Raw genomic sequence first — 12,111 nt, 5'->3', positions numbered from 1 at the left:
CAATTCTTATGAATTTTCATTACTAAAATGTCACAGAACTGCACACAATACTTAATGGTCACATATTTTTAAAACCATCTCATTAGTTATACCTCAAATCCCATCTTAAGTATCTGCACCCCTACATTTTAAAAAAATCCAATTAAGGGGCAATTTAGCGTGGCCAGTCCACCTACACTGCACATCTTTTGGTTGTGGGGAGTGAAACCCACGCAGACACGGAAGAATGTGCAAACTCCACATGGACAAAGGCCCAGGACTGGGATCGAACCCGGGTCCTCAGCGCCGCGAGGCAGCAGTGCTAACCACCGTGTCACCCTGCACCCCTACATTTCTGCTACTCCAAACAGTTAGGATATAATTTTACATTGAATTGTATATCCTATCAATTTGCCCACTCTGCTAAACCATATAAATCTTGCAATTTGCCATGATCCTTAAAAGAGCTTCAATATTGTACAAATCATTCAAATAAAAAAGGCAAAATACCAAACGTTTTGGGATATCCTACCTGCCCTTCATTTTTAAGCTTTTTCCACAACATAGCAATTGCATTTGTTTTCATACATAAATGGTGCCTTATCTATCTTCAGAACATTTATACATACTCATAAAAGGAATATAATGGAAGCTGCATCAGTACTAGAGATGCTGCATCAGTACTAGAGATACAGCAACTTAAACCACATCCAATTGTATGACTAGATTAACTAGCTTTGACAAACGGTCATCTGGACTTGAAACATTAGCTTTTTTCTCTCCCTACAGATGCTGCCAAACCTGCTGAGATTTTCCATCCAGCATTTTCTCTTTGGTTTCAGATTCCAGCATCCACAGTAATTTGCTTTTATAACTATATGCCTCAATAGTTCAAAATGCTTGCACAAAATAACTCCCGTCTGTCAAACAGTCAGCTTAAGTGAGTAGTTTGAAAGTAGGTTTATTCATGGTTTCAAACCAAGCTGTTGGGAGATTCCACTACATGAAGGATCTGGCAAGTCTGATGCAATTCTCAAGACCAGGCCCTCATTCAGCCTGGGACATTGGAACCAGTTCCGGGAGAGGTGGGATCAGTACAAACTGTACGGGTTACACCTGGGCAGGACCGGATGTCCGAGGGGGTGTATTTGCTAGAGTGGCTGGGGACGGTTTAAACTAAAATGGCAGGGGGGTGGGAACCTAGGCAAGGAGTCAAAGGAGGGGGAAAATCAAGGACAAAAACAAATTTGGAATATGAAAAGTGATAGGCATAGGACCAAGGACCAGATTCAAACAGGACCAGAGTGAAAAATTGTGGGAACAGGACATGTTAAAATGACAAGCCTAAAAGCTTTGTGCCTTAACACAGAGCATTCACAATGAAGTGGATGAATTAATCTCACAAATAGATGTTAACGGATATGATATAGTCAGGATTGCGGAGACATAGCTGCAGAGTGACCAGGGATGGGAACTGAACATCCAGGGATATTCAGTATTTAGGAAGGACAAGCAAAAAGGCAGTGGTGTTGCATTGCTGGTCAAAGAGGAAATTAATACAGTGGTGAGGAAGATATTAGCTCCGACAATGTGGAATCTGCATGGGTAGAGCTGAGAAGCACCAAGGGGCAAAAAAAACATTAGGTGGGGTTGTATTTGGACCCCCAAAATGCAGTGGAGATGTTGCAAATGGTATTAAACAGGAAATTAGAGGTGCATGCGATAAAGGAACATCTAAGGATGAGTGGTTTTGATCTGCATATATATTGGGCAAATCAAATTAGTCACAATGCCATAGAGGAGGAATTCCTGGAGTGTACATGGGATGGGGTTTTCTGGACTAATACATTGATGACCCAACTAGGAAACAGGCGATCCTAGACTGGAATGTAGCTATGAGAGACCCCTTAGGGATGAGCAACCATAGCATGATAGAAATTTTCATCAAGATAATAATTATAATAATCTTTATTGTCACAAGTAGGTTTACATTAACACTGCAACAAAATACTGTGAAAAGCCCCTAGTCGTCACATTCTGGCATTGAGGGAGAATTCAGAATATCCAAATTACCTAACAACACTCTTTCGGGACTTATTTCATAGATTTCATAGAATTTACAGTGCAAAAGGAGGCCATTCGGCCCATCGAGTCTGCACCGGCTCTTGGAAAGAGCACCCTACCCAAGGTCAACACCACCACCCTAGCCCCATAACCCAGTAACCCCACCCAACACTAAGGGCAATTTTGGACACTAAGGGCAATTTATCATGGCCAATCCACCTAACCTGCACATCTTTGGACTGTGGGAGGAAACCGGAGCACCCGGAGAAAACCCACGCACACACGGGGAGGATGTGCAGACTCCGCACAGACAGTGACCCAAGCCGGAATCGAACCTGGGACCCTGGAGCTGTGAAGCAATTGTGCTATCCACAAGGCTACCGTGCTGCCCCTTATGGGAGGAACTTGGGAATGGGAGGACTTATGGGAGGAAACCGGAGCACCCGGAGGAAACCCACGCAGACACAGGGAGGACGTGCAGACTTTGCACAGACAGTGATCCGGGAATCGAACCTGGGACCCTGGCACTGTGAAGCAACAGTGCTACCGTGCAGATGGAGAGAGTGACATAGTTGATTGAGACTAGGGTCCTGAATTTTAGGAAAGGAAACTACAACGCTATGAGGTGCGAATTGGCTATGATAGATTGGGAAACGTTATTGAAAGGAGTGACAGTGGATAGGCAGTGGTAAACATTCAAAGAGCGCATAGGTGAACTGCAACAACTGTTTGTTCTTATCTGGTACAAAAGTAAAATGGGATAGGTGGCCAAACTATGGCTTACACGGGATAGTATTAGATCCAAGAAAGAAGCATACAAATGGGGCAGTTTAGAATTCAGCAATGAGGACCATGGGGGAAATAGAGTATAAGATGAAGTCTGCGGGAGAACATAAAAGCTGACTGTAAAATATTCTATAGGTATGTGAAGAGAAAAAGTTTGAAGACAAATGTAGGTCCCTTACAATCAGAAACAGGAGAATTTATGAATGGGGAACAAAGAAATGGCATACCAACTAACTAAATACTTTTGGTTCAGTCTTCACAAAAGAGGATATAAATGACAAGCAGAAATGTTGGGGAACACAGGCTTTAATGAAAGGGAGGAACTGGAGGAAATCAGAATTAGCAGAGAAATGGTGTTGGGAAAATTGATGGGATTGAAAGCCAATAAATCTCCAGGGCCTGATAATCTACATCCCAGAGTACTTAAGTGGCCCAAGAAATAGTGGATGTACTGGTGGTCATTTTCCAGGATTCTATAGACTGGAACAATTTCTACAGATTGGAGGTAGCTAATGTAACCCCACTTTTTAAAAAGAGAGGCAGAGAAAAAACAGGGAATTATAGACCTGACATCAGTTGTGGGAAAAATTTTACAATCCATTATCAAAGATTCTATAGCAGAGCACTTGGAAGACAGTGGAAGCATTAGACAGTCAGCATGGATTGATCAAAGGGAAATCAAGCTTGACAAATCTACCGGAATTATTTGAGATGTAACTGTAGAGTTGATGAAGGGGAGCGAGTGGATATGGCTTATTTGGACTTTCAGAAGGCTTCTGACAAAGTCACACATCTGAGATTAGCATGCAAAATTAAAGCGTATGGGATTAAGGGTAGTGTATTGAGGTGGATATAAAACTGGGATATAAAGACAGGAAATAAAGGAATAAATGGGTATTTTTCCAAAGGACAGCCAGGGATTAGTGCTGGGCCCCCAGCTATTTACTATATATATTAATGATTTAGATGGGGGAGCCGCCGAATGTGCGACTTAGCTCCGCATAGCCGCAACCGGATGTCCTGTCAAAGATATTCTAGCCACACTTTCGACATTTACTTTTTAAAACACATTCTTTTGTGATCTTATATTGTGCCCTTAGATGACCATTTCACTAATCATTGGAAACAATCTATCGCTATTCACACTATTACATAATCTTGATCTTCATCCCAGAAAACCGACAGATGAAGGCCCAAAGAAACATGGAGCTGGAAGGGTCACATTTGAAACCCTCGCTCACGAGTTCCAATCGTCTGATAAAAATCATTCTTAAAAAATTGTTATTGTTTCAAGCTGACAACCTTGAAATCAAAAATATATTTACTCCCAACTTCAGTTTAAATAGGTTAGTCAAATAGACAAGAGATTTTTTCCCTTTCCTAATGGTGATATAGTCCCTTTGATGGCCAATCCTTCACAGGCCATGTGGCACTTTGAGCTGTTGGAACACGAGCATGGAATCCAGGACTGGAGGGTGGCAGTTGGAGCCAGGGCATAGTTAGGAGTACACCCACAGTTGTGCTGTTGAAACAGTTGTTCTTCTTGATCAATAAATCCTTTAATTCATTATTTGTTACATCAGTTATTACATTCCTCAATAAGTCAACCTCTTACCTTTTTCAAGATAAATCTTTGGTGCCCATTGAGGGTCTGAATCAGCATATGGGTCATTGTATTGCACGACTGCTGCTTCTTCATCTTCATAGTCCACAGGGGGTGGGGGAGGTGGAGGTGGGGATTCATCAAATATGGGTAAATCATCTGGTGGTGGTGGTGGTGGAGGGGTTGGACTATCAGCAACTGTAACAGTTTGCAAATTTTAATACAAGTTAAATATCATTTAGTTAAAAAAATGAATAAATTTACATAATAAATATTCAACTCAATTAATTTCACATGCATTTTGTATTGCAGGCTTTGAAAAGAAACCATGCAGATAGACAGAATATATAGAGAGGAGGTTTCAGACCATGCTGAGCCAAGTTAGTCATAATTTCTATTGATGAAATGAAAAATTTGCACATAGATCCTTGTATATCCAACTGCCTCAATTAAATACCAAGTTTCCTCAATTGGGAGATAATAATTTGATGCATGTTATTGCAGCCTATAGTAAAGTAAAAAATATTTTTCGGAGCTTGCTTAAATTTCAAGTTATCCTACAGGATCCAAAAATAAAACTGCGCACAATGAAATTGAATTTTTGAAAGTGGTGTTATAACAACTAATTCACAACACATTTTTGCATTAATCTACATTGTTACAGAAGAGCTGAAGTTAGATCATTCATCGCAAGAAAAATGTATTCTGTAATGGAAGTAAAGGTACTTTAACTTAAAAATCTACTGTATTTTGTATTCACTAAGAAAATGCAGCTCTGAACCTGTACATAAATTTAAAAGTTGCCATTTACAATGGGGTACAGAACTCCCAAAACTACCTGGATAAATCTTTTTTCCAAGGAAGCTGACAATATTGCTGGAAGTATTGGAGATAGACAATTTTGGATTTATTTGTACCATGTAAGATTAGGCATCTTCATACAAATGACATCCAAATGTTGCAGCTTTCAAAACGTCTTTCCTGACATGCTCATGTAGAATTCCAGCTGTTACTATGAGTAAATGAATGGCTTACCATTTGAATGAAGTTCAAGAATCACCAAGTACAATCAACACTATCCAGCAGGTGGCAACTTTGCATTCCTAGATTTTAATACGTTGGGACTGGCACACAACTTTATACAGATAAAACCTTCAAAAGAGAACAGTCTTTGCACAAATGCAGAAACTATGCAGCAGGATTAACAGGAGGATTAAATTAATCCACCCTTCTAAAACATGCACAAAATGACAAATGAAATGGTTTCCAGAGATTAGATATGCAATATGCAGAACAGTCCGCCTGAATCCAGTTAATTAAATTAGCATTCCAGGCAAAAAAAATCACAAAGGAGAGTTCTTGAACCAACCAGGTTTTAAAAATAATAGTTGCATATCCAACTTGTCAAATAATATTACACCCGAGCTTTACTGTTCTTCATACACGCAAACAAGTATTGATCTGAATATTATGCATAGAAGTTTATTCAGTTTATTAGTTTGAAAAATCCAATTAAAATTAGAGGATATAAAAACAGACCAAGAATAGTTTGTTCTGAGATACCCAGTGAACCAAATAACACCCGACTTTAAAACTAGTACACCAAAATGAGAATAAGAACTGAATATTGCATGTCAATAAGTGATGAAAGTCACATTTAGCGACACAGACAAGCACACAGCCAGTGATGCACTGTACAATGACAGCAGCAGTAGAGAAATCTCCTAAACAAGTATGTGAAAATGTCAATCATGCAGACTTCTCTGTCCTTAAGTGGGTAAAGAAAAGGATGCATCTACTCAGCCATAGGAACTTACTGTTTTCTTGCACCCTGGCCACGAAGCCTGTGAGAGGTATCTGTGGAGTCAGTTGAGGCATAGGGGGAGGAGGTGGAGCTAGGGATGCTGGCATAAACAGTCACGTTGGAACAACACAGTGAGGGGCAGAAGGAAAAAGGCAAACACAAGCAGCTGTCAATCACATACATTGAGTCACAAGGAGAACATACAATTGCTTAATGAAGGAATGCAACCTCATTCCTCCAAGTATAGGAATAAAGGTTTCAGAGAAACCTTTTAAGGAACTGTATTTGATAGGGTTTTAGTATCAGAGCGTTACAAGTGTTATATTGGAAATATTATATAACAACTTGATTTTTACACCCAAAACAAGACCAATACTAAATATTTATCAGAGTAGATAAGGTTCCGCTGCAACAACATTTATGAATGCAAGTTAACCCACCCCAAATTTTAGATGAAATAGAAAAAGCTCCATTTCCCCAGGACAGAAACAGATGTTCCAGGATATAGATATATTGTGCTAACTGTTAGAAGGAGCTATCCTGCTGAAGATATGACCATTAATCAAGATATATTCATGAATACATTGATTTAACAGCACAATAAACTAAAGCATTGGACTTAATGAGAACCGACTTGGAAAAGTTTGGTGATGGCGTTCACATGCATTTTCTGCCATCGTCCTGTGAGGTGGTAGGTGGTACAATTTAGAGGGTGCTGGCAAAAGAGCCTTAGCAAGATGCTGCAAAGCATAAGTGTAGATGGCAGAGTGTACCAGGGTGAAGACAGTGACATTGGTGTAGATCAAGCAGGCTGCTTTGTCCTGGATGGCATCAAGCTCTAGCTTTTCTGGGGTTGCACTCGTGCAGGCAAGTGGAGCACACTCCATCACACTTCGGACTGGTACCTTGTAGATGGGCAAGCTTTGGGGAATCAGGCAAGTCACACACCATATCATTTCCTGCCTCCCACCTGCTCTTCTAGCTGGTATTTATATGGCTGGTCAAGTTCAATTTCTGGTCAGTGGTAAACCCCAGGATGTTGATGGTCAGGATTCAATAATTGTAATACCACTGAATGGAAAGGAGAGATAGTTAGAGATTAGAGGTGGCCATAGGCTGGCATTTGAGAGGTATGAATGTCACTTGCCCCTTATCGGCCCAAGCCTGCATGCTGCCAAGGTTTTGCTGCAACTGGACACAGACTGTTTCAGTCTGAGGATTTGTGAATGATGCTAAACATCAATGAACATCCCAACTTTTGACCATATTATGGAAATGAAGGTCATTGATTAAGCTGAAGATGGCTGGGCCTAGGACACTGCCCCGAGGAACTCCTGCAGGAATTTCTTGGGGCCGAGATGACTAAACAACAACCATCTTCCTTTTGTCACAAACATTCAGCAATCTGTGCATAATAACGGCTAAGAACCAGCTGACATTACCTGTGATCAAGAAAAAAATCATCACAAATTAAATTGGAGTAATTATCATATTGGGCCTGGCAAGGTGAATGTACTTTTGAGACGTCAAATGTGAAAGGCCAAAGTCCAAAGTGTAGGATGCTAACCAGACTAGAATAGGGAAAGCAAGAAGCATATTTAGTAACAAAGTTTGATTTTAAAAGGCCAAAGATTAGTAGGAAAGTTTCTGAAGCTTTGAATGAAAGGAAGAGCTGTCCGTGGGAGGGCGAACAGGGTCATATAGAATGGCAGTTACAGCACAGCAAGAGGAGGAGAAGGAATGTGTGTTTTTCTGGGACATTGGCCAGAATTTTCCAGCCGGTCACGGCGGCAGGATCTTCCGATCCTACCAACGGTGCACCCCCACTGCAGGATTCCCAGCAGGGAGGGGTAAATTCAACGGGAAACCCAGCCAACAATGCAGAACCAGAAGATCCCGCCACCAGCCAATGGCTGGCCACATCCACTGCCACGAAACACACAGCGGTTTGCGTGAAAATCCCACCCATATTATCTGATGGATTGGAATTTTAAAACTATACTGGGCAATGGGAGGTCTTAAGAGTTTTAATGAAGCCCAATTCTGTAAGGCCGTCAGTATTATTGAGGGGGAAATAAATGATTGGCAATTGGACTACATTTAAAGCTTTTTAAAAAGTACTTCCTACAAAGATATTAAGTAAATATCCTGAATAAGAGATCAAACATCATAACTCCTTGAACTGCAAATTTTTGAGCACAGGATCTGCATTGCTCTCGTGTGCACATTTTTAAATATGTGAAGAAATGTGGGGAAATGCAGCCAAAAATAATTCCTTTTTATTCAGCTGGTAAGTTAATGCTAATTAAAAATACAAACATCAACACCACTCCTGGCATTTTGAGGCCACAAAGTTCCAGAGATCGCAAATCTAAAATGGTACTTTTGCAAAACACTGATATTCAAAAATATAAGCCTAATCTTAAAAACAGTGAACTCTGCAAATTGCAGACAATTTAGGAAATGGTATCAGCTGTCTTTTTTTGTAGGCGTGCTTATTTTCAAGACGTTCATTGTATATACTGCAAGGTTTACTGACAATATTGGAAGAACCAGCTGAGAAGATCAGTACCTAACCAACTATAATGTTACAAATGCCCCTTCTCACACACCAGCATTCAGCTCTGTTCATGTAACAGTTTTGTCATCCAAATAGCCACACAATTCAAACCATTCACTCTTGGAAGCAACATGCAACTTCAGTAATGAACTGTGTTTTAATTATATAAGAGTGCCCATCACTCTACAAATCATAGACAAAGACGTGGGACAACTATTTGTAGCCAGTTAAAATGGCTAACTCCTGATTTAGAATGGCTAACCCCGATTTAAAATGGCGAACGGCAAAGGATGATGGGAAAATCAGCCAACAGGACTAAAACGAGCAGCTGCAGGTAGACTGTGTATTCACCTCTGGGAAGGCCAGACAAGATCGATACCAGTAATCATCAGCACAACAAAACACCAGCCAGCTGCATAGTAATGAGCAATCCCCGGGAACAATGTGCAACATTTTAGACACACAAAGCCAACCCAGACTCGTCGGCGCCAGCAGAAGCCTACACAAAGGGAGGTGAACGATTTGCTCAAGGCCGCCCATCGATCAAGGAATCACTCCAGCATTGGAAAAAAATCGAACCAAGTGATTGAGACAAAGTCCAATCGCTTGGAACCAGGTACAGGGTCCGCCCCGAAAGGCGGGAAGCTCCTGGGGACTATAAGAATAGAGTCCAAGTTCAAATCGACCCGTCTGCCATCCTTCCGCACCCTGCTGCATCTTCTTCTGACCGGGTCACTCAGCAACGCAGACCAACCCTTGACAGTGACCGGTCCAGCCATCGCGAAACATCCAGTAAGTCTTACTTCAACGCTCGCAACGAGATAGGCACTCCTAGCTATCAATCTGTACCAGCTTCGAATCCCGCAGGCTCAGAACCCGAACGAAAGGCTATTCGTTTCCCTGACCTGGTGGGCCATTTCCAAGTTAAGTATTGGCCTGTTAGTTGTAGGAAGCAGCTGAGACGTAGAATTTATGCAGGAGTATCGATTACTGTATATAATAAATGTGCTTTAATTTAACTCTTACTAAGCGGTGTATTGGATTATTGATCATTACTCGGACTTGAACCACGTGGCGGTATCAGAAAGATACCTGGCGACTCAAGAGCAAAGGTGATAGAACAGAGCAATTAAACTAAGGCAAAAGTTAGCAACACTATCCACCATCACCCCATAAAGCCACAGATCCTTAAAAGATGATCCACCATCAGAAGCAGAGGAAGAGATGATGCAGAGTCAGGAAAGAGGGAGTTACCAGCAGATGCTGCAAGAGCATATTGAAGTGGCACTGGGGTAGGAAATGACGTAACAATCACTGTTCAAATGCATTTTTCTTTATTGGGGAGGCTGGTGAATTTTGTGAGCATTGAGCAGCAGGTTTTGTGGAAGAAATGAATAACGAATTATCCATTAGACAAAAGCCAGCATCCATAACAGTATGATGCCGTGCAAGCATTCAACTGCAAAGAGAGTGCGGTTTCTCTGCTGTTATGGATGTTGCATAGTTTTTCACGTTCCACAAAGGCTGTTTCTTTCACAAAAGATGCAGCCACCTTGCAATGGGTGTCCAGTATTTTACGCCCCAGTGAGTTACGTTGTTAAGTTTGGTGAAGTGAAGATTGTCCATAATTTATAATTGATAAGAGTCTGTGGTTTTAGAACTTCTCTCTTTAACCATACAAGCTTAAAGATTTCTCAGTAATTATTTTGCAGACGCCTGTTTGTACACGTTACACTGTAATTGCAAAATGCTACATGAACACTGCTGTACCCGAGCTAAACTGATTAACCAAAATATTGAGCAACTGGATTTTTCATGTTTAGAAAGATTAAAAACTTGTATGCCAACTTAAACACCGGGGTCAGACTAGTGTGACTGCAGTGAATTCTTGAGAACACATATGGAAGACAGCATGAAAGAGGCAACATAATAATAATAATAATAATAATAAATAAAAAAATCTGAAAAGAGCCACACAACTCTGGGTTATAGCTGGACAACAGATGCTTTTGAGGATAACCATGGCTGGCATAAATGTATACCAAGGAGGCAGACATGTTTCTCTTGCACATAAACCAAAGCATTATTCCATTTTGCGGAACTGAAATGTCGAACTTTATTTTGAAGAACAATACTTCCCCACAATCACAAGATAGCATTCTGGAAAAGGTAACAAAAATGTAAAAAGGTGCAACTGCACTTCAGCTTAGTATCATCTTTTATTGACTGGTAATTTTTTTCTTGCTAAAACCTTGGGGAACAGGTTGATTTTTAATTTCATTACAGTAGATACTCTTTTCCTACTCAATCTGTAATGTTTAGTAAATCTTCACAGGACCACAAAATAAATAAGGATGGGAACAAATAAATCAGGATTTATAGAATTGCTCAGTTAAATACTCACCCTCCTTTCAGAAGTGAAATTATCACCTACAGTCACTCATGTGAATTACTACATCATGGTTAAGTGACAGTGATATGGCCAATCACTTTTAATCTGCTTTGATTTTAAAAATATAATGGAAAGGGCTTCACCAGTGAAGCCTATTTACTGTCAGAATTAAGCAAAATCTTTTTTCTCGAGCCTAGCAAAATTAGCAAAGCTCTATTGGCCAGAAACCCTTGGATTTGATTACTTTTCAATGATTAGTTAGTTGATGTTAACTATGATAGCACCTGTGGATTTAACCGGGATGAACAGCCAGGGTTCCTGCTCCTGATTGCCTGAACATCCTAACTCACACTATTACCCCAGTGCTCAATGACCTACAGTAGTAACTGGCTAAGCAATGCCTCCATTTTAAAATCATCATTCCTAGGTCTGTTACGTCCTGTAGTCCTACAACCCTCCCCAAGATATCGGAGCTTCTCCAATTCTAGCTGAACGGCATCCCTTGTTTCAGGTGTCGTCATTGGCAGACATGTCTTCACCTGTCAAGACCCCGAACTCCGTAATAGCTCCTTTAACACCTTCATTAAAATCAACCTCTGGCAAAGCTTTGCATCATTTGACTCAATATCTCCCTTGTGTGTGTGCCAATATTTGATAATGCTCCTGTGAAGTACTTTCAGGCGTTTTACTATGTTTTTTTAAAAATATGTTTTATTGAAATTTTTTTCCCAAACAACAATTTTTCCCCTCTTACAAAGCAAACGCAATTTTTAACAATACACAAGTAACAAAACCCCTTTATCTTTGACCTAAACTAAACTACCCCCCCCCCTCCCCCCTGGGTTGCTGCTGCTGGTCATCTGTCTTCCCTCTCTCGACTACCTAGGGGAACGTTAAATGGGTGCCACCGCCTGGTGAACCCT

At 40.7% G+C, this 12,111-nt stretch overlaps 1 protein-coding gene across 5 annotated transcripts in view; it reads right to left on the bottom strand.

Moving 5' to 3' along the window:
* The window catches only part of LOC140406607 (abl interactor 1-like), a 60,682-nt gene that overhangs the window by 3,303 nt on the left and 45,268 nt on the right, over positions 1-12,111 (bottom strand). For 3 of the 5 annotated variants that reach the window (XM_072494604.1, XM_072494607.1, XM_072494606.1), the window contains 2 exons: positions 6,250-6,336; positions 4,445-4,630 (listed from right to left, as the gene is read on the bottom strand). In XM_072494604.1, the coding sequence (XP_072350705.1) occupies positions 4,445-4,630; positions 6,250-6,336 (273 nt within the window). The remainder of the gene's footprint in view (positions 1-4,444; positions 4,631-6,249; positions 6,337-12,111) is intronic. The other 2 variants (XM_072494608.1, XM_072494609.1) reach the window with 1 other exon arrangement.

Source organism: Scyliorhinus torazame, unplaced genomic scaffold (genome assembly GCF_047496885.1).
Source record: "Scyliorhinus torazame isolate Kashiwa2021f unplaced genomic scaffold, sScyTor2.1 scaffold_709, whole genome shotgun sequence".
Lineage (NCBI taxonomy): Eukaryota > Metazoa > Chordata > Chondrichthyes > Carcharhiniformes > Scyliorhinidae > Scyliorhinus > Scyliorhinus torazame.
Note: the sequence above shows the minus strand (reverse complement) of the source record. Positions and strands in the feature narration are given on the sequence as shown.